At 37.9% G+C, this 22,158-nt stretch overlaps 1 protein-coding gene and 1 pseudogene across 3 annotated transcripts; both read left to right on the top strand.

The window, feature by feature from the left end:
• The window catches only part of LOC113059105 (tripartite motif-containing protein 46-like), a 433,352-nt pseudogene that overhangs the window by 100,415 nt on the left and 310,779 nt on the right, over positions 1-22,158 (top strand).
• On the top strand, positions 1,734-21,684 carry LOC113059073 (B-cell lymphoma 3 protein homolog). 3 transcript variants are annotated; one of them, XM_026227324.1, is made up of 10 exons: positions 2,623-2,650; positions 2,806-3,537; positions 4,781-4,889; positions 11,907-12,015; positions 17,355-17,562; positions 18,302-18,390; positions 18,562-18,639; positions 18,836-19,003; positions 19,615-19,675; positions 19,764-21,684. In XM_026227324.1, exons 2-10 carry the CDS (start codon positions 3,009-3,011, stop codon positions 20,273-20,275), a joined length of 1,863 nt encoding a protein of 620 aa, XP_026083109.1. In that variant the 5' UTR covers positions 2,623-2,650; positions 2,806-3,008; the 3' UTR covers positions 20,276-21,684. The 3 variants fall into 3 exon arrangements, with proteins under 3 accessions (XP_026083110.1, XP_026083108.1, XP_026083109.1); XM_026227325.1 differs by having other exon boundaries at positions 1,734-3,537; positions 4,784-4,889; XM_026227323.1 differs by having other exon boundaries at positions 1,744-3,537.

Below are 22,158 nucleotides of genomic sequence, written 5' to 3'. Positions count from 1 at the left end.
GCCAAAATCATCATAATGAAAAGAACCAAAGACTTAAACTACTTGAGTCTGTGGGCACTGAATTTATTAATACACACGTTTTACAATTTGAGTTGAATTACTGGAATAAATTAACTTTTCCACAACATTCTAATTTATTGAGATGCACCTGTATATAATATTAGTCATCAGTTAATATTAGCTGTAAGTATGAAATTACTTTGAACTGTTGCCATCTGGTCGACGCTACAGAGCACTGAGCACTAGAACGACCAGACACAGGACCAGTTTCTTCCCTCAGGCAATTCATCTTATGAACAGCTGACAATAATGGCGAACACACTACACTTTATATTTATATACACACACACTTTATTTATCTAACACACATACTTAGTATACACTTAAATTTTGCACACAATATATATGTACATACATAACTTCACTTTGTAATATACCTGCCTACAATTGTCATTTGTATATTGTCATTCACTGTCTACATATTTGTATTTTTTATTCTTTTATTATGTGTTTTATGTTCTGTCGCTGTCATTCTGTTGTACTGCGGAGCTTCTGTCACGAAAACAAATTCCTCATATGTGTAAACATACCTGGCAATAAAGCTCATTCTGATTCTGATTCTGATTCTGAAAATATAGTCCCTAAAGTTTTCCTCCTTTGGTTTCATCAGTTATCATCTTGGTTTGTTGTTCATTTTGTTTATTTATTTGTATAGTATTTATGCTGTTTTTTCCCTCATCAGCAGAGGTCGCTGCTTCACAGCATTTCAGCATCAGTCCGATACTCTCCTGACAGTGATAGAATAGCGCGACAGCTTTTGAAAAACATGCAAGATGATCTTGGTGTTCTGACTGGACGGTTAATTTTCGTCCCTTTATATTGCTATAATGTCTACCCTGTCCATCTTGTAGAGCAGAAAACAATTATATGGTTAAAATTTTACAAATTACTACTATTGGTTTGATTGCATAAAAGTTCTTCAAATGCAATACATGAGTGGTAGCTAAATGGTGTAAAAGTGTAAATGGCCCAATCAGGAAAAAAATAAAAATAATAATAATAATACAACAGAAAAAAATCGTCTGACTGTCTATAAGATTATTGTTAGGTAATCATGTGAAGCACATGAACACTATGTGTAACACACTGTTTGTCTTCTCTTTTTTTATTGGTAAAGCACTTTAGGCTACAAATTGTAGCCCTTATTTCCCTCAGGGATTAAAAAGAAAAAAGTATTATATTGTCAAATATGTTTTGATTATGCAGCAGAAAACCTAATGCTAAATTTAATTGTGTGTTCAATTCAATTTAAAAAGTTCATTTGCAGATCCTGGAATCGTTTTGTTGATCTTCAGTTGGTCCATGGGGACTAAACTAGCTGTGATTCAGCATTTTCACACTATTGTGTGTCACCAACTGACAAGTTCAGACCCACCCTGCACTCTTTTTGGTGTTTTAGGGACTTTAAACACCTGTCACTTTTTTCCGTTTGCTGTTCTATACCCGCTCAACCCCACAATGAAGGAAAGTCCCAAACTGGCCCAGGTAACTCCAGACCCCTGGTGTGAGGAGGAACTAACTAGTAGGGTGTAGGCCAAAGAGAGGGAGCGGTTTACTGTCTGAGATTTTTATGTTCACATAATATGATACCGTGCCTTGATTATTATTATTTTAAAATATTATTATATTACGTACATAGGGATAGATAGGGCTGACGCAAATGATGTCAAAATCAAAGCAAACACAGAACATTGTCCTAATGTTAGCATATTAGGTTCTCATTTGGTTGTTTCTATTACTATCGTTCTTTGAACATTCTCATTAGCTTCTGTTTTGTAACCAAACACCTTAACGTCTTCAGAACGTTCTAGGAACCAACAGTTATTATCCGGACTATGTATCTTTAAGGGATGGGGGTGCTTTCCAGATAAGATGCTGAGATAGCGTATGAAAGTCAGACATTTGTTGTTGTTATCGGTATGAGTCATATATCTAATCTCTAATGTGAAAAAGGACCGTATGTGATCAGTTCAGTCAGTCACAATGATCCGCTGGCCGATATGAATGTGGTCAAATACAGGAAGAGAGACAGAAGGCTGGGCCTGGCAGGTTTCCCGACATCAGCTGAGGGAGATCCCCGCGGAGATCCAGCCCGCTTCCTACCAGGCACTACCAGTGAGCATTAAAAACCGAGCACGGCTGAAAGGAAAGCAAAACTACACACCTGTTATCTAACAGCTCGTGACACATTTATGTGCACTGAGAGATACAATCACAAACGCTGGTGTACATCAGAAAGATTCAAAAGACAGTTTCACGTGCCGCACATTTAATAACTAAACCGAAACCGATGCCCCCGTCCTACAACCACCTAAAACGAAACCTTTACTGGTGCTGATTGTCAAATACAAAGTGAACCTACTAATAAATGCTACAATTTTCATCTAAACTGCAAAGAGCCTCAGCAGTACCTTTTAATCGTGTCGCAAATGAGAAGCTTGCGAACGATTCAGTTATATCTGAAAGGGGAAACCCCAGAGTTCACTCACCCTCCTACTTCCTAATTTGAGTGAATGAGAGAGGGAGACTGTGAATTTAGTTCAGATTACAGAGACAGCAGAACAGCACACAGGTTATCATCATGACAGCAGTGCGTGGTCAATAATAATAATAATGATAATATTAATGCACATGACATATTGTCATTGCCCTAAAACGTCATTATTCTAATTGCACGTATAGCCAATTATTTAGGATTTTTATTCAGTTCTATTTTTTTTTTTTTTTTACTTTTCATTTTAATAGAAAACTTGTGCATAAGAGAAGACTATGACTTTAAGTGCTTCAGTGAGCTGTGCTAAAACATCTTGAGCAGAACAAATGTAAGTATGTTGTTTAATCTATGCAACCTGAGGTGATAGTCATCTTGGGATCAAGAAGAGATTGAGATTTACATAATGTTGATAAAAGGATTCGTCTAAAACCCATATATCGCCTACCTGAGGACAATGACCATGAGTGGCAGTAATCACACTGTGCGATCTGTGCCACTGGATCTTACCAACAAAACCCGAGAGCGTGGGAGCTGCGCGCAGGCGGCAGACCAAGGTCGCCCTAGACCTGCTCCAGAAAGACAGGTGGAACCGGGACACAAGTGCAGCAATGGACACGGAGTTCTTCCATCCGAGCCACAGGACTGCTGTGATGGATCAGTTTCGCAGAGTACTCAAACAGACGCTGTGGGTGTCAGGGGAAATAGGACGCTTGATGGTGCCAAACAAACCCGAACTAACCCTAACGCTGCAGGGAAACTGGCTGATTCCTCAATTTCCAAACTTCCGCCAAGGAAACGTCCTTTTCCTCTGGATGTGGATCATGACAACAGTGGTCCAAGAAACGATCCACCTATCCCGGAGCCAAAAGTTTTGAAGAACCCCGAGGCTCAGATAGACACAGATGCACAGCGGATATTTTGTACATTTGGACATAAACCAAGCGTTAATGACTCCCGGTTTCCGTCACACTTAACACCATATCGTAAGTTTACAAAAATGTTTATTTTTAATGATCACCAACTTTATATTTAAAGTTCCAAACTTGGATGTCTTTGCGTAATTTAGTTTGTTATATCATTGTGAAAGTATGTGTGTCCGTCTGCGTGGAGCGCGTGCGTAACATATGATTGCGCAGTCATGGTCAGTCCAGTCAGCGAGCAACAGTCAACACGAAACCACTGAGCTGATCAGCAGGATGTTTGGTTCAGCAGCCTGCAAAACGTGTCAGTGGGTTAACACGCGTAGGTGACAACGGGTGGTGTTGTAAAACATAATGTTTCTCTGTTTTTTTTTTTTTTTTTTTTTTGCAGTACATAACCAAAACCGCATATTGACTATCAGTTCTTACATCTGTAAAATACAAGGTAACACCGTTTGAAAACATTAGCAATTTAAATTGTATGCATGAGTTAATGTCAAAGTATTTTCCCCACACCTTCCCATTATTGACTAAATTGACAGCCTTGGTTTTACACCACTCCACAGTGTCCATTATACATATAATCTAACATAATAATAATAACATAATAATCTCCAGAACTGGGCTAAAAACCGAAATACATTGATATTAGTACATTCTCCACTCTTAAAGGTGCTGTGCCCAATTCTGACCCCCTGCCAGATTATTACCAACCGAGTATTGTTAGGTTTAGGAGTAGTTGTGGGGGATGGGTTAGGATTAGGCAATCAGGTAGTGAATTGAACAAGGGGGGTAATAATTTGGCAGGGGTCAAAACTGGGCACAATACAACTAATTATTTCTTGGTTTTTATGAAAATGTGCTATGCAGAACTTTTGTCTGTTAGACCTTTTCTTGAAGATAATCTATCTAAACCAAATATATGCACACTGCGACTCAGGGGCACTGTAACAGGGAAAAGGTTTAGACAATTCCAAGGGCCCGATGAGGGAGAGATAATCTCGCTGAAGCTGAAGGTCTGGAATTCTTGTCAGCTTTCATTGGCCAAGGCCCGCCCATGTCGTTTGACCGACATGTCCCACAACCAATCACCGTTCGTTTCGTTCATCGTATTTTAAAGATTCTATTCCGCAAACCTTAAATATTACACATACTTTTGAAAATCCAGCGTTTAGTTGATCCTGATTAAATTTTTAATTAGAAAAAAAACAATAATTAGTGCGTAACTATTTCATTTATGTTGGTTTGACATGCATGCTTGATTTTGTTTGTGAATACAAATAGGTCTTCTTCTCTGGGTTTATAGCAGGTTGTACATGTTTCCAGTGGCCTCGGCAGCCTCCTCCACTGGAGAGCACAGATCATCTGCTGGCAGATATTCCTGAGGCAACACGTCAAGATGAAGATGGTGACACGTGAGTCTTTTGGCCTTTATGAAGTCTCAGTCATTTCATGGCATGTTGTAGTTCAAGAACTGATTATGGTGAAAAATCCCTCAAAATTGTCTGTCATGCATTTCAGCAGGTAAAGAAGTAGATCAAACCATATTTTATAATATGTACTGTATATTTAACTGGTCAGATTCAAAGTTAAACTGCACATTGGTTTATTATTAGTAACTCTAGGTAAATTATGAGTATCATTAGGGTGGACATGTACTTTCTGTTGGCTCTTTGGAAATTCCAGATTATCCTAGATATGTCACTCTGATTCTTGCTTAGTCATCCAGAACAAAAAGATCCCAAAAATATTCTTGAGTGATAGGTTCAGCGGGCTTAGCCTTCTGTTTATTGTAGTCTTAGCTGAATCACAAGAGTCAAGCACAGAGTCATCATGACCCCTTTTACCCAGTACATTTCAACTTCCTATAAGAAAAGATTACCAAAATGATTTTATCTGATGATCCACACCAAAAACAGAGATTCCGAGAACAGAGAAAGGGAGACTGATTCTGGATTAAGGTATGTCTTGTGGGTATGAGTAAGAGTAACTGAGAGAAACTGGTTTCATGTGCTGCTGTTTCAGGGGTTGGTTTTATGAGTGTGGCTCTTATGAGGATGCCAGAGATGAACGTTCTGGCTCCCTTAGGCTCTGGAACAAACACAAACGCATGTACTGTGTTACTGTAATATCTGAACATTTACTCAGTATGAAAAGAACCTTTCTCATGTGAGCGAAACTTCTCCAAAAGTGACACCTGGTGTCAAGCAATATTGATATCAAGGTTTAGTCATCAGCAGATAAAAACATCGCTGTACGCATGTAATGCTTAGTAAGCAAATGAAGCCAATTCCAATTTTGAAAAATGAAATATGTGGAGCACTAACCCAATTTTTATTTGACTCATCACACATAGCTTCATAAAATCTATCCCATATGTATGCTTAAAGGGATAGTCCACCTAAAAATGAAAACTCTGTGATCATTTACTCACCCTCATCCATCGTCTGTTGTCAGCAGTGAAGTGATATATGAATTCACTGCAAAATCTTCATGTTTAAATCTTTCGCCCTCAAACGAAATTCCAGATTATGTTAAAATGACTGGATTGGATTCGCCTATGAAAATTCGCTCAACAAATAGGAAATGTGTCAGACTGTCAAACATTCAGACTTTCGGTCATCTTCAGAACCCTATTCAGAACATCGTATTCTCTCTATATCTCTGTTCATCCATTGAGAGTCTATGTTGTCAACATTTTAAATCATAGGGTAAAATTAAGCCATAAAAATCAAGCAATTTCAATTAAGTATCTGAAAAGACACATTAGCACATTAGACACATCATATGATGATGCAGATTAATAAAAGCTTTTATTCACATATAAACAATGATCAAGGCAGATACATACAGCACATCAAATATGGTAAACAGACACTCCAGTGTGCTTGCTTCAAGGTTTGTTTTCACATGCCACGCATGTACAATCTTTATAACTCAATGGATGGACAACAAATGATGAGAGAATATTACTGATAATTCATTAAAGAGTTAATTAAAGGAGCAGTGGTTCCTGAATGGGTCATTCTTTCAAGTCAGATCTTTTGATTGAATGTAGTTCACAGAATCTACTTTATTTCAAGTAGTACTGTTTCTGTTCTCAAAGATCAAATCACTGGCTTGCTCCACTGGAGGAAGGATATCAGTAAATGAGTTTTACATTTTGGATTGTTTCTATCATAAAGAGTCAAAAGATACAGCATTCCTGTAGCTCAAATGGTAGAGCATGACACTAACAACACCAGGGTCATGGGATTGAATCCCACTGAATGCAAATAGTCATATGTGTCAATGGTGCTTTTGCATGTCAATGTAATTGCATAGACAAGAGCGACCAGTAAACAATTCTTCAGAATGTCTCCTTTCATCTTCCACAGAAGAAAGAAATTCATGATGTGTTCAAAATAGCATGCAAATGATGAGGTTTACTGTTATGGTGTACAGCTTTCTTAATAAAATGTTTAGTTCTGTTGCTATTTTGATGGCTTTTTATTGGTTAGACTTTTTAACCACATTCTCAACCACATTTCTTCCCTGAACTGATACACTGCTGATAGTTGTTAGCAAAGTTTTGGTTTCCAGTAGGTCCCTATTTCTTAGTTTCTGTCTACTGTTTACATGTACATCTGTCAAACATGCTTTTCAATCAACTGCATTTGCACAAACAGAAAAACAAGCTTGCCTAAATTAATTTCTCTCACACTGCCTCCCCCCTTGTCTGTACTCTCTTACGTCAATGGGCTTCTCATGCTCTCACCTTGTTTTCTTCTCAGCAATTCTCAGACCCTCATTTTCGGGAAAGCCTGACGTGAGCGCGAGTCTGTTGTGTGACTGCGGTTTTTTCAGGTGTCTTTCTCTCGCTCTCTCTTTCATTTTTTTCACTGCTTTGTGCATTTAAAATGAATGGGCTCAAAACCCAAACATCCGCTCTTCACTTCCTCTTTTACCGCTTTTTCTCTGTTGCATATCAGTCTCTCTCTCCCCCTTTTGCTCTGTACTGTTAGCTTATATACCAGTGCCATTTCTACTCTTCATACCTACTTTTTCTTTCTTCCTCCTCTTTTATAGTTTGCATACTTATATGAAGCACCATAAGGTTGCATGACAGGTCTTACATGCTTTAAACATCTAGTTCCTCTAAAAAAAAAAACTTTTACTCACCCTCATATTGTTCTAAGCATGTCTGACTTTCTTCATTCTGTGGAACATAAAAGAAGTTAGTTTGAAAAATGTCTCTTGTCTGTATTTTGTCAATTCAGTGAACTTGCAGGGGTCCACTGTATGTTTTGCACCCCAGTGACTTTTAATATTGACAAAATATGTCAATATTAAACAGTTTTTTTTTTTTTTTTTTTTGCAAAAGAAAGGTCACACAGGCTTGGAGCGACACATATTACTGTTGCTCAAACAGTAATGCACGAGGTCAGTAATGCTGTGGATAGCAAAGTCATGCATTTGTTTCTCTGATAATGTAACCAATGCACTGTAAGTCAAATGGCAAATATTTTTAGGTTATATATGGTGTGTAGGCTGTTTTCAGATATCATTGCTATGCAGAGAATCATAGAGCCTTGACACATGGTTACCTTCAATCACCTTTCTTGTGAGAATTTTATCTTCTCTTCTGTTCCTGTAATAGTTTTTATATTAGTGGTTGCATGTCTTGTGTTTGGCACAGGCTGTTTATGTCTTGTCTCAGCCTCTGAGCTTGTTTTCTGGAGCAGAAGCAGGCCTGTGTGTTGAAGGGGATGTTAGAGGTTTGTGTATCTGGGCTGTACAGGATGCCACACATGCGCCACAGCCCCACCATGAGCCCTTCATCTCCTTCTGATGATGTTCAGGTTCCTACGTCAGTCACAGCCTGGGCCTTATCTGGGGCTGCGGTCTAACTAACTCTCAGTCACTTCCAGGAACCCAAAGAGTTTCTTCTTTCGAAAAGAAAGAGAGAGAGAAAGTAAATTCTGGCCTGCAGTATAGTAAGTGACAGCAAAGCAAATGATTATCACATACAGAAATACATGTGATATGTAATTTATGGTAAATAAAAGTTAGTTTATATATTTATGATGGGTCTGTTAATCCAAATGCTGGCTTTTCTGATGTAGGAGGGACAAGCAAAGATTTAGTTGAGGGAATAGCCCAAAAATGAAAAGTTGCTGAAAATGTACTCACCCTTGGGCCGTCCAAGATGTAGAGGACTTTTTTTCATTCTTCACTAGAAATCTAGCAATTCTTCACTTACTCACCAACGACCTGTCAATCACATGAGATGGTAGCAATTATCAAACGGCAAAGATCCAATCAACTCCTGTTGGATAAATCCTGTCCTACATTTTTTTTTCTCATTTCAGAAATGTTTTATTCAAATGAAAGTCTCAATAGAAAAGACAATTGTAATTTCTGACTTTATTAAAATTGCCGGACTTAAAGGCCCCTGCACACATTATAGCACTTACTGAAAATGCTATAGAAAGAGAATTGTTAATTGTGTGCAGCTGTACTTTTTATTTATTTATTTATTTATTTAGCCATATCACTGTGGAGCCCAAGACTGGTTGCCCACTGAAGCTAATGAGGGTTGAGCGTGGTATCTACCTGGATGGGAGACCTTCTGAGAAAACTAGGTTGCTGCTGAAGAGGTGTGAGTGAGGCCAGCAGGGGGTGCTCACCCTGTGGTCTGTGTGTGTCCTAATGCCCCAGTGTAGTGATGGGACACTATACTGTCAAAAAAACTGAGATCCTGACTCTCTGTGGTTATAAAAAAAAAAAAACAGGATGTCCTGCAAAAGAAATATATAGGCGTAACCCCTGGTGTCCTGGCCAAATTCACCAATTGATAGTTTTCAGTCACGTGACCGGCTCAAATACCCCACGGGCAAAACATCCATAGAACTGCAGCATAAGCCTGTCAATTTTCTATCTGTTCCAATCCACAAATATTTAGATAATCTCTCAAAAGAATAAAACAAATATATGTGAACAAAATGTTTTGGCCATTAGCAATCCATAATCACCCACTGCAATATTTCAGTCACTTAAAAACAGTGGCACATTCTAAAATGTTTAATGTGGAAACACATAAAGTGTCTTTTAAAAAGTTATATTAAAAGATCAAATTCAGGACATGCCTCATGGATGCTGCTTGCTTTATGCAGGCAAGCAGATGAGCCCGGAACGAGAATGCAATGCACTAAATGGTTACACTTCTTTTTTATAAAGTTTTTCTATGGGAAAACATTAAATATTAAACTTTGCGTTTATTTTCTGAGTTTTTCTGCTTGCTTGTACAAAGTATGCATCATCAATAAGTGTATACTGAATTTGGCCTTTAAAGGGTTAGTTCACCCAAATGTTAAAATGACTGTCCATTTCCAGAAAGGTATTAAAAACATCATCAAGTAGTCCATGTGACATCAGAGGGTCAGTTAGAAATTTTTGAAGCATCGAAAATACATTTTGGTCCAAAAATAACAAAAATGACGACTGTATTCAGCATTGTCTTCTCTTCCGGGTCTGTTGTGAGAGCGTTCACGGCGCTGTTGACGTACGATGCTGCTAACGTGTTTTCTGGTGCGCCCAATAACAAAGATAACACGTCAGCAGCGTCGCACGTCAACAGTCACAGCAGTCGCATTTGTGTGTAATGAATCTAGAATATAAGAAAGAAAACAAAGAACTGTTCCTTTTTTTTTGAGATGCACCTAGAAATGTAACCAATTCTTAATTTATTTATCTTGCAAAGAGTGTGGCCTTTGCACTGTGATGCAGGCCAATCTCACATGTTCTGTGTAAACATACAGTCCTCAGACTTGATGAAGACTGCTTGATCAACAAAGCAGCATCTTCTCAGAAGGCCTCAGCACGTGGCCCTGATGGCAGAACTAAAAAAGCATGAGATTTCCTGAAGTGTAGTGACGTTGAGCTCACTTACAGGAAAGGAGACAAATAAAGAGAGAATTAAGCTACTAATAAACTCTTCTGCTTTCTTATGAAAACCAAGGAAAAGAGAAACCGTAATTTGGCAGTTCACTGAGGCCGGTCATAGCCTGTATCAGGCCAGCTTGCATTCATTTTGACTAAAGAGCTCTTCTCTTCCTCTTTTGGTTTGATGCTTCAAAAAGGGGTTTAATTCAACAGTGAATGTTGTTCCAAACAGAAAGTTATATTTCAAGAAGTCAGGTGGCTTTGGATTTTTCTTTTTTTATTTTTTTTTAAATAATCATCACCTGTTCTTATACGTGTTATATATAGATTTGTGCTTATACATGCAGTATTTAATTTAATTCCCTCTGTTTTATCTTGCCACAATGGAATAACCCACATGAAGCAATCGCAATGTCCCTTTAGGACAATATTTACATTGATATCAGTAGGAATATGAATCAGTACCATAATTCAAATCATTTGCTCTCCTGCTGTCTGTGTTCCGGCTTTTAATCCCACAATGACTCAGTACGGGTCAAAAGACAATATAAACAATGAGTCCCTGTTCTTCTCTGTTCCCTTTTTCTCTATAATTTGTCCTGCTGTTGCAGTATGACTTCCCATCAGACCTATTAACATTCTTGCCACACTCCTGAGACCTCTTTCATAGTTCATAATGAACATTCTACATTGATGTCTGCATAATCCTAAGTGTTAGTCCTGCTAAAAAGTGTTCAGTGTTTTATTAAGATGACTTCTGGATGTTCACAAATGATCTTGAACTTGTTTCAATCTTGTTTTGCATGTTACACTGATCGGTTGCTAAGCAAAAAAAGGACTCTTGTTGCACTTGTAAATACACTGTTCTTGTGTTTCAAGTCAGTGCAAGGTTCTTCTTTGTAATTTTTTCAGGGTTTCATGGGAAGTTCTGCTAGAGGAGTCTGAAAAGCAGAGAAAGCCCCTAATGCAACTGCAAATATAATGATAATTAGTATTCAAAACAGAAAGAATGGTGCCATTGTCCCTGAGGGCAGGAAGTGACTTCAAACCAAAGTAGCTGTTACTGGAAGCAGATATAGAAAGAAAAAAAACATAATTTAAAACATTTCATGAAGAGTCCCTCTCTCTTTCTCACCCAATGTTTTCTTCCTGTTCCCAAACTTTGACTTCTACACTCTCACCTCAGAGAGGCTTTCTGTGAAATGATATAGAGATAAGCATTTCTCTGTACTCACTGACTGTGGTTGCATTAAGAGCCACTGTGTACAGGATGAGTCATGCACAGGATTGTCACTCAGGTGAAGGGTTATTCTTTCAACCTTTTAAACTCGTTGGTTGACCTGTGTAGGCCATTCAAAAGACAGTCATACCTGTATTGTTCAAAGAATTGCATCACTGTACATTTTAATATTTAATCATTTTGTTTGTGTGTTTTAATGTTAATGCATTCACGCAGTGTTTTGTTTGGTGAATAATGCATGTGTTTGTTTGCCTGTTTGCATTTACAGGCCTCTTCACATTGCTGTTGTCAAAGAGAATTGTAAACTGGTCATCCGGCTTATTGAAATATATCAACAGGCCCATATAAACATGGACGTTTTCAATAACCTAAGACAGGTAAAGTGTACAAACACACATACACACACAAACAAACTCCTTTAGATATCATGAACAATAACAATGAATGATATTTTGGAAGCATTTATTAATCTAGATCATTGGTTCACAACCACAAAGCCGGGACCCACTAGGGGGCCTTAGCAAACGTGCAAGGGGGGCGCAGGATGACTTAAAGCTGCAGTAGGTAATTTTTGTAAAAATATATTTTTTACATATTTGTTAAACCTGTCATTATGCCCTGACAGTAGAATATGAGACAGATAATCTGTGAAAAAATCAAGCTCCTCTGGCTCCTCCCAGTGGTCCTGTTGCCATTTGCAGTTACAGACCGCTCCCGGTAAGAAAACAACCAATCAGAGCTGCGGTCCGTAACTTTGTTTGTGTTCAAAATGTAGAAAAATGTATATAATAAGCGAGTACACCATGAATCCATTTTCCAAACCGTGTTTTTAGCTTGTCCTGAATCACTAGGGTGCACTTATAATAAGTGTTTATATTCGGACTATTTTAGATTGCTTCGGGCGTACCGCGGCGGAGTAACCCAGTACCTTTGTGATTCTTCATAGACATAAACAGAGAGAAGTAGTTCCGGCTACAATGTTCTTCCGCAAGATGCAAGCAGTTCTGTTTATTAACCGCTAGAGCGTCAAAAGTTACCAACTGCCGCTTTAAATGATTCAAATTGATATAGAATTATTCATACAATTAATATTATTATTAATAAGTTAAATAATCTAATTACTTAAAATTAAGATATTAATGTCAAAAATGTTTATCTATTCTAGATTAATGATAATTTCTACATAGACTAATATATGTTTAATGTTTTAGCTTTAAAAATTGTATTGGTTAAATTGACCAATTGTATTTTGACCAATTGTATTTTGAACAAATTTGACTTGATAATAATGGTATATATCATAAACAGTAGAAGTGAAAATATATTTACTTACATTTATGCATTTCACCGATGCTTTTATCCAAAGCGTGTATTCCCCAGGAATTGAACCCATGACCTTATGCGCTGCTAATGCAATTCTCTACCACTGAGCCACAGGAACATATACTTTCAAATGAAATGTTAATGTTAGCTCATTAATGAAAGTTAAGGAATCAAACCTTATTGTAAGGTGTTAACCTCTATAAAAAATGAGCTTTGACATTTGTGCTGATCTCCTTTGGTCTTTGCAGCAGGATGTAGCAAGATAGAAGAGAGTTAATGTTGGTGAATGTTTAGAAGATTAGAGAATTTAATGCACAAAGAACACCAGGCTAGTTAAACCTAAATTCTTGTCCCTCTGGTTAACTGTAATTTCCTCAAATGTATTCTTAACTGTCACACGATACCTTTAAGCTAGATTTGAGCAGAAGAGGAAATTGCTCCTAGGACACTTTTGTTCTCAGGTAATGCCACTGAATTGCTCGTGGTTATCTGAGTACTTCTAGAAATGCTAGCCTGCCGGCTTGTGTGCTCACCACATGGTGACCACAACACACGCAACCCGTGTCCTCATGTTTTCCCCATGTGTCAGGAACATAAATTGAGCGCACAGACCTTTCAGACTCTTCCCAGGCTTTCACATCCTGTTCTTCTCCTTTTCTGGTTGTGTTAACCCCTACTTCCACCAACCGCATTATCAATTACCGCCATTGCATGTCTGGCCAGACCTCAAAAATCACCTCAAATTCATGTTTAGGTTTCACTTGACGCACAGATGCACTCTTTCACACACACAAACACGAACGCTTGTACATTCACAGGTATCCAGCAGTTACCAGAAGCTGCGTGTACATCTAAGCCACTGGCTAAAACTCGTTTCTGTCAGATTGTTGAGGTTACATTTAGTGTTATATCCTGTCTTCAATTCTTATTTCCCCAGAAATGTGAACTGTGCATTAGCATGTCTTTGAAGCTTAGATGGAGCTTTGAGTAACTTTGGTTGCCACATTGCTTGAAAATTAAAAATAATTTTGGAGTTTAAAAATTCAAGAATAGCGAGTAAATACAGTGAGTGATGCAGTTTTGTAATGGTAAGTAGATACACAGCTGGTACTGAGGCAAGTGTTACTACAGCTATCATTATTACTACCACTAGAATTTGTATGTGCCAGAATGACTTGTATTACAATGTCTCCGTTTCCACTCCTCACGCTTTTAAAAAATGATTGTGCTCCCACATGTCTGTCATGATCAAACGCCGGCACTAACATTTGAAATGCACATGAGAAAAAAACATGCTCCGTGTGTGTGTGTCTGTGTGTGTGCGTGTGTGTGTGCATGACAAATGTGTTTTTATGTGTTATCTATTATCAGTCAAGCTAGACCGAAGCTGACGAGTTGTTAGCATGACTGTAAGAAAATTCAGTTTACGTTTTATACTTTTTAGAGTGTATGTGCAAACACATGTAAAGCGTCTGCTGCATGCATCTGAACTTAAGTATCCTCATTCCGAGAAGTCACATGACCCCCCTCACACCCTGGGTTGTTTCTCAACATACCTTGTGTTGAGGTTTGCAGGGTATTAAAAGGGACTTTCCCTTGCACTCGTTTGCTCTTTCTCTCTCTTCTTCAGCCTTTTAACATGCTTATCTTTTTTATCCTGAAAAAAAGTGCTTTTACTACAAATTAGAGACCCATAGATCTTCGCAGGACGACTATACAATTGCCTAACTATGCATAACTATATTAGCATTCATAAAATGCAAATTGTGCCAATGCTTTTTGCTGGTTTTATAGTGATTTTGTTGGTGCATGTTACTCCATAGAAGAAAAAAAAGATGGCTGATAATGTCTAAAACCAGCTGAGCGCCAGCTTGGCCAGGCTTATACCAGATAAGACCAGCAAACCATCTTTTTAGGTCCCTTCATCAGTGCTAAATCATGCAGGCTTTAGTTTCAGTTCACTACAGTGTGTTTTTGGCTCATGCATCTTCCCACTCAGTTACTTTCCTTATTCATCCAACATTCCACTCTTTTTTTCCCCCTGTGTTTACACACAGGAATAGGAATCTGAGGACTCACTGCAGGGGAGAGGAAAGGGATTTTCCCTCTCTGATCCATCTCTTCCTGTCAGCATTCCCTTTGCGCGATTATTTCTGACTTTCCCTTTCCCTTTCTGTGTCTCTCTAATCCCTCCTTTTCCAAGCACTTACAGTTTCTCTTTAAACCTATTGGTCAGTTATTGCCGGTTCAATGGTATTGTAAAACGAGAAAGGCACTTTTACGCTAGAATTTCTCTCCATATTTTCTCAATGTATGGGATTTATTTCTTATATAATTTCCTGTTTCAGGGCTCGCCTAAAGAGGATGTAAGTGGGTTTTGTCCATCGCTGTTCCTACGTTAGATTTGTAGTGATACAATTGATCTTGGCAGAAAGAAAAACCCAGCAAATCTTTGTGTGGTAACATGTCTTCTAACACATACACTCACCAGCAAGTGTGTGATGCATGATGAGTCAGACAGGATTCAGGGAAATAAGAGAGTTGTTTTCATTGGAAGGGAGGGCCATAGACATTGTGACACCAGAGGAATTTCTGTCTTCATTCTCGCTGTACTTTTTTTTCCCTCTCTACTGTGCCTTACTGGAACACCCTCCCTCTAGTGTCAAACCGACCCCCTCCATGTCCTGCTAGCACATCTGAGCTGATGACCTTCTATAGTGGGTACCATTCAAAACCACCAACCTCTTTTTATCTTTCAATCTTCTTCTGTCAACAAAACACATACCTGACAGATTACTTGTGTGCAATATTAGCTTCCTTTATTAGCAAAAATGCTAATATCCAATGTGTTTGTAGTGTACAACTGAATGCAAGATTGCACTGTGACCCATGTAGTGTTTTATCTTTTCTTCCTTTGCCTGAGTTAAATGAAGGAGCTTCAAATAAACTAGTGAAGTATGTCGCCATTTTGACTCCGTTCATGTTTGTTAGGCTTGGTGTTATACCTCTTTGACTTTATTATTTAACTGCTGTCGATAGCACGAGTTCTTTCAATGTAAGATTTTACTTCAGGTGAAGGAAACAAAAGTAAACTCCAAGATTAACCAACTGTTCACTCACAAAACAGACACACAAACTTAGCCTTGTTATGTCAGTTAAAGTTTCTACTGTGAATTTTATTTGACATTGAAATAAATTATATAATATTTAATATTTTGGATAAGTCACTGCAGGGCTGTTTGCAAAGGAGATTTAGCCCAATTTATCCTATTATTATCAGATCTATGGAACTGACATTTTAAAGGGTTAGTTCGCCCAAAAATGAAAGTTAGGTTGTTTTTACTCATCCCAGAGGCATCCTAGGTGTATATGACTTTCTTCTTTCAAACAAATCCATTCGGAGGTATATAAAAATATTCTTTCAAGCTATTAAATGCCACTCAGCGGAGGTTGCATGCATTAGTCCAAAAAAAAAAAAAGTGTCTCACATGGCTCCGGTGGGAGGACAAAGGCCTCCTGTGGCAAATCGATGCATTTTTATAAGAAAAATGTCCATTTTCAAAATGTAATAATCACTTTAATGTAGCTTGCACCTACAGTTGTACATGGAACTAGCTCTGGGCTGATGATGTAAGAGGTCAGCATTGTGCATGCGCCGGTGAGTCTCGAGAAAACCAACATTTCTTTAAAGTTTCCTTGTGTAACCTCTTGGCTTAAATCGAAATCCTCTTACATTCTTCTTTACAAATCCTCATTTTGTACTTCTAATTAGTGAACATTATTATGTGATGATCTCTTTTCTTCATGCGTCACTTCAGAGCAGCTCATGCGCAAAGCTGACCTCAGACGTCATTCCCCCAGAACTGCTTCATTTACAACAGTGAGCGCAAGCTAGATTAGACTGATTATTACGGTTTTAATATGAAAGTTTTTTTTGTTTTTTTGTTTTTACTAAAACGCATCGATTCACTACAGAAGGCCTTCGTTCACCCCATGAAGCTCTGAAAGATCGAAGACATTTTTCAGTATAATTTTGACTAGTTTTGTCTGAAAGAAGAAACGCATATACATCAAGGATGCCATGGGGTGAGTAAAACACAGCCTTATTTCCATTTTTGGGTGAAATTACCCATTTACCTTTTAGACAAGTTCCAGGTTAGCAGCTATGGTTACAGGAATCCACACCAGGATGTGACTCATCAGCTGAAATACACCTGAACACCATATCAGACCTCAAAAGTGGTAGATTTTTGTAGACACACTGCTTAGATATTGACATGTAATAGGAGTCGTGGGAGTTTTGATTATGCGGTCTAAATACAATTGTGGATTTAATTGACTGAATCAGTAAACTGTCTCTCTCTCTCTCTCTCTCTCTCTGTCACCCCCCCAGACACCATTGCACTTGGCTATAATAACCCATCAGCCTGCTTTGGTGAAAGCTCTGCTGGATGCAGGTGCTGACCCTGGAGCTTTGGACCGTAACGGACAGACTGCGCTGCACTTGTGCTGTGAGCGCGGAGAGGCCAACTGTCTGTCTGTCATCCTCAGACACTACCCCCAAAACCCCTCGCCTCATCTGGAGATGAGGAACTATGAGGGTAAGTGCTGGACCTAGATCTACATGAGTATATCTATATGCATTTTTGTCTGTGTACCGGTAATTTTTTTGCAGCATAGCAGAAAAAAAAGAAAACGGTTATTTCAGTCGTCTGTTAGCTTGCATAAAGATGTGCTGACACTAAACCTCTCTTGACTATGGTCCTGTTTAGTACAGCAATACGGACAAATACATAACTGTAAAAATATAATTTCACTTGTCTGTGTCATCATGCAACACATCTGAATATTCTACATGACTTCAGAAGGAAGAACTTTTTTTTTATTCCACTTGGGGGCAGTAGACAGAAAAAGTAGTCTACTAGTCATGGATTTTCCCGCATGAATGTCTGATTATGTTTTTGAATATTTTTGTTCATCAGAAATGAGGGATGTATATCGCCATCTAGGTTTATTTGTGGATTCTGACACAAAGATTCCCTCTTGTAACAGTGTACTACTCATAACCCCTTCTGGACTGCTAAAGAAAAATGCAGATTATGCAATTATGCAGAACTAAAGTTTTATTATTCATTTTATTTTGTCAGTGTAGTCCTAAACAGTCCTTACATTTGGTATTTGCTTCATTCATGCATATGAAATGTAACATGAGACATTTCCTGTTGTTGTCACAATTCAAAAAGTCCCTAGAAACACAGTGAGGAGGTGTATTAGTGTTTTTGTGTAAATGTATTTTTGTCATTCAGATTACAGCCTGAAGATTTTTATGTCTAATTTAAGGTCTGACGCCTCTCCACCTGGCTGTGCAGAATGGAGATAAAACGTTGGCACAAATCTTATTGAAGAGTGGAGCTGAAGTCAACGCTGGGGTCAGTGAGTTTGTCATCATTTCCACTACCTGTTATGTTGTCTGGTGTGATGTTATTATATTTTCCTCATGCATGAGTTATTGCACGGGGCACGAGTTGTGTATTATGATCTATAATCTTTGCTTCACACGCTATGTGTTTATTGGGTCTCTTTTTACTCTTTTATCACAGGATAATAAGAGTGGTCGAAGTCCACTGGTTCATGCTGTAGAAAACAACTTTACTGACATTGTCATCTTTCTGATTGAGGTGTGTGTGCATACATAAATATACATTTGATGAGTCTTCATTTGTTTCACAATCGGTTCCCTTCATTTCTATTTTGTTCATATCTGTTAGTGAGCACAGGGATGAACGCGTATAACCATGAGACTGAAACCTTTAACTATTGATCTTTATTACTCCGTTTATGTGTGGTTATTCATGTTCACAATGTGTCTTTCAGAGTGGGTGTGATGTGAACGCACAGTCTTACAGTGGGAATACAGCATTGCACAGCGCCTGTGGCAGGGGTCATATAGAGATCGTCAGGGTCTTGCTGAAAAATGGAGCCGACAGTAGTCTGAAAAACAACCATAACGATACTGCCATCATGGTCGCGAAAAACAAAAAAGTAAGAACTAAAAGAATGGCATTCGTTTATTTGGAAACACACTATATATTAATCAGTCATGCCTAGTGATGTATTTTTTTTTTTTTTTATGTTCATCAGCATTGTTTTGACAAAAATACAGAAAGTTGTTTAAATCTTTCATTACAATAGTTTATAGATTCAGATTATATTTAAAATGCAAACACTGCCAGCAAGTGGCGATTCACAGAACTTTCATTGCTCAGTTTTATTGCATATTAATTACCACACAGACATATCAACAAAGATGGATTATAGTTGTATGAAGACCCTTTCTTGTAAGAAACAAACAACAAAAAAAATAATAATTGCAACTTTACATTCCACAACTGCGTTTAAAAATCTCTGTATTTGAACTTTATTGATGAAATTTTGCTTAAAATGCTTTCACTTCAGAAACTTTAGCTTTATATTACTATCGTATCTTTACTTCACATCATCAAATTCATCTCAAATTTTAGCCTTATTTCCTGTGTCAGTCCATTCCAGGCCTCTCAGTTCGTGGCCCTTGGAGTCGAAACCCCCATTAGCCTCATAATCCATAACTTCTGTGACTTTTCGAAATACAATTATTCATGTGGTTTTGTTTTAAGGTATCTGATGTGCTGCGTGGGAGAGGCACTCGTAGCAGCACTGTGAAAACTGGCAGTAATGGTAAGCATCTCTCTGAAATTACAAGAGTGGGTTTATTTCTAAACACCTTGTTTAAAGATGTTCACTCAAATTTTGCTCTGCTGTTTAGGCTCTCTGTCCCCTGGCAGCTCCAACCATTCCCCTCGAACGACTCCCAGTTTCTCCCCACATTCTCCTGTGACTCCAGTTTTACCCCGAAGTCAGTCAGCAGACAACATTTCAGAGCATCGGTCACCGATGAACAGCAGTGAAGAAACACTGCAAATGTTGCCACGGACACACCATAATGTAGCAGTGGACAACAGGGCAGGCTACGGAATGGCACTCCATCATTACCCATATCTGTTACCGTCTGGGTACAACCAAATTAAGCCCGCTGTCCCTCATATCCAGAGAAGGATGCCATTCACAGATTGCTCATTTTACTATCCCACTGCTATTCAAACACCTCCTTATTACCAAGATGCACGGATTATCTTAGTCCCCAGTTTCCCTGTGCCTGCCACATATGGCTCTCCTTCACAAGGTGCCGTTAACCAATCACGGCCATCCAGTCGCAGCAGTGATCAATCAGACATGTCTACTGTGAGTGCAAACAGTGAAGAAAGAGGTGTGAGTTGATAGTTGCTAGATGTTTAAGCAGCTGGTCATCTTAAAGGGGATTGTTCACCCAAACATGAATATTCTATCATTATTCACTCAGCCTCACACTGTTCCAAACCTGTAGTTTCTTTCTTCTGCTGAACACAAAATAAGATATGAGGATGAATTGGTATGTTAACCAAACAGTTGCTGGTAGGCAGTGACATCCATAGTACGGAAGAAAACAAAAAATACCATGGAAGTCAATGGCCAACAGCGACTGTTTGGCAAGCAAAAATTTCTGAATATCTTCCTTTTGTTCAGCACAAGACAGACATTCAAATAGGTTTAGAGGGTGAATTCCCACCTTTAAAGGGATAAATCACCCGAAAATGAAAATTCTGTCATCATTAATTCACCCTCATGTTGTTCCAAACATGTATAAGTTTCTTTCTTCTGCAGAACGTATTTTGAAGAATGATGGTAACCAAACAGTTTTGGTAACCATTGACTTCCATTGTAAGATGGAATGACATTAGGGTTAATAAATGATGATTTTGGGGTGAATTATCCCTTTAAATGGTGTTGTTTGAATATTATTTGTGGTTGGACAACATACTGACTGATTTATAGCATTTATTTGTTTCTAAGCATTTTTCAAATATATGTTGATTCTGATATTGTTTTTTCCAAATCAATAATGTGTAAGTGTATATTTGTGTTACCAAGTGTTTTGCTGCGTATTTGAAATTATGGTAATTTTGTCATGTATTATAAAAGGTTATGATATTTATACTTCAATAGCAAGATGTCAGAACTATAAAAAAAAAATATTTTGTTTTCATTTGCAATTTTCTTCTTGTTTACAATCGAAACTGCATGTTGGTCAGTGTGTTTAGTGACATCGTATTGGCTTTCCCATGTTCAGATTTTCCAGATATTAGTTATTCAAATTAATTTGACACACACACACACACACACACACACACACATACAATCTTTAAGTGCATTCATGTTTTTTAAAAAAATGTCAGAAATTGCACTTTACATTTTGCAGCTATCAAAAGGGTGTTATTAGGGTACACAAATGACAGCTGATATCCACCAAGTATAATGCCAATAGACACCAGGATAGGTTTATCTAATGAACGCAGTGACATTGTCAACTATTGTCAAAAATGCCATATTCACAAAATCCCCAAATTGTGACTACGTGCAACTCTTATTTTAGTGCGAGTCTTTGACCATTACCAGAATTTTCAGAAACTGATTACAATTATAACTACTTGGGTTTTAATATGCATTTGCTGTAGTGGTACTTAATGGTGATGTTGCTGACAGTTATGTGAATGTGTGAATTTTGCTTTTCATATGAATGTGTGAATATAAGTGCAGCATAGTATATAGTAACCTAATTTACTATGAATAAAAAAATACATATTTTTATACATATGTGTGCATTTCATGACTAATATTTTAATACATAATATGATTATTTCTTTGATGTTAAGCACTTTTGAAACTAAACATTTTTGTTATATGAAGGTCACATTAAAACTGTCTTTGAAGCTTTTTCCATGCCTTCATAATTTGTTACTACTTTTCAAAAGCTTTTTTTATGTAGCCTATAGTTTTATTTAGCCCAACTATCTTAAATGGGTCATATGATGTTGCTAAAAAGAACAATATTTTGTGTATTTGGTGTAATGAAATGTGTTTATATGTTAAGGTTAAAAAAAACATTATTTTCCACATACTGTACATTATTGTTTCTCCTCTATGCCCCACCTTTCTGAAACACATTGATTTTTACAAAGCTCATCGTTCTGAAAAACGATGTGTACGCTGATTGGCCGGCCATCCAGTGCGTCGTGATTGGCCGAATGCCTCAAGTGTGTGATGGAAATGTTATGCTACTTAAC

This window comes from Carassius auratus, chromosome 41, assembly GCF_003368295.1.
Source record: "Carassius auratus strain Wakin chromosome 41, ASM336829v1, whole genome shotgun sequence".
In the NCBI taxonomy this organism is placed as follows: domain Eukaryota; kingdom Metazoa; phylum Chordata; class Actinopteri; order Cypriniformes; family Cyprinidae; genus Carassius; species Carassius auratus.
The sequence above is the reverse complement of the archived record's forward strand: the minus strand, read 5'-3'. Positions and strand labels throughout refer to the sequence as shown.

Coding starts and splice junctions, on each gene's coding strand:
- LOC113059073 (XM_026227323.1), top strand. CDS start 3,009: ATGACCATGAGTGGCAGTAATCACACTGTGCGATCTGTGCCACTGGAT. Junction 12,016..17,354: donor TTTTCAATAACCTAAGACAG/GTAAAGTGTACA, acceptor TCACCCCCCCAG/ACACCATTGCACTTGGCTAT. Junction 18,640..18,835: donor TTGTCATCTTTCTGATTGAG/GTGTGTGTGCAT, acceptor TGTGTCTTTCAG/AGTGGGTGTGATGTGAACGC.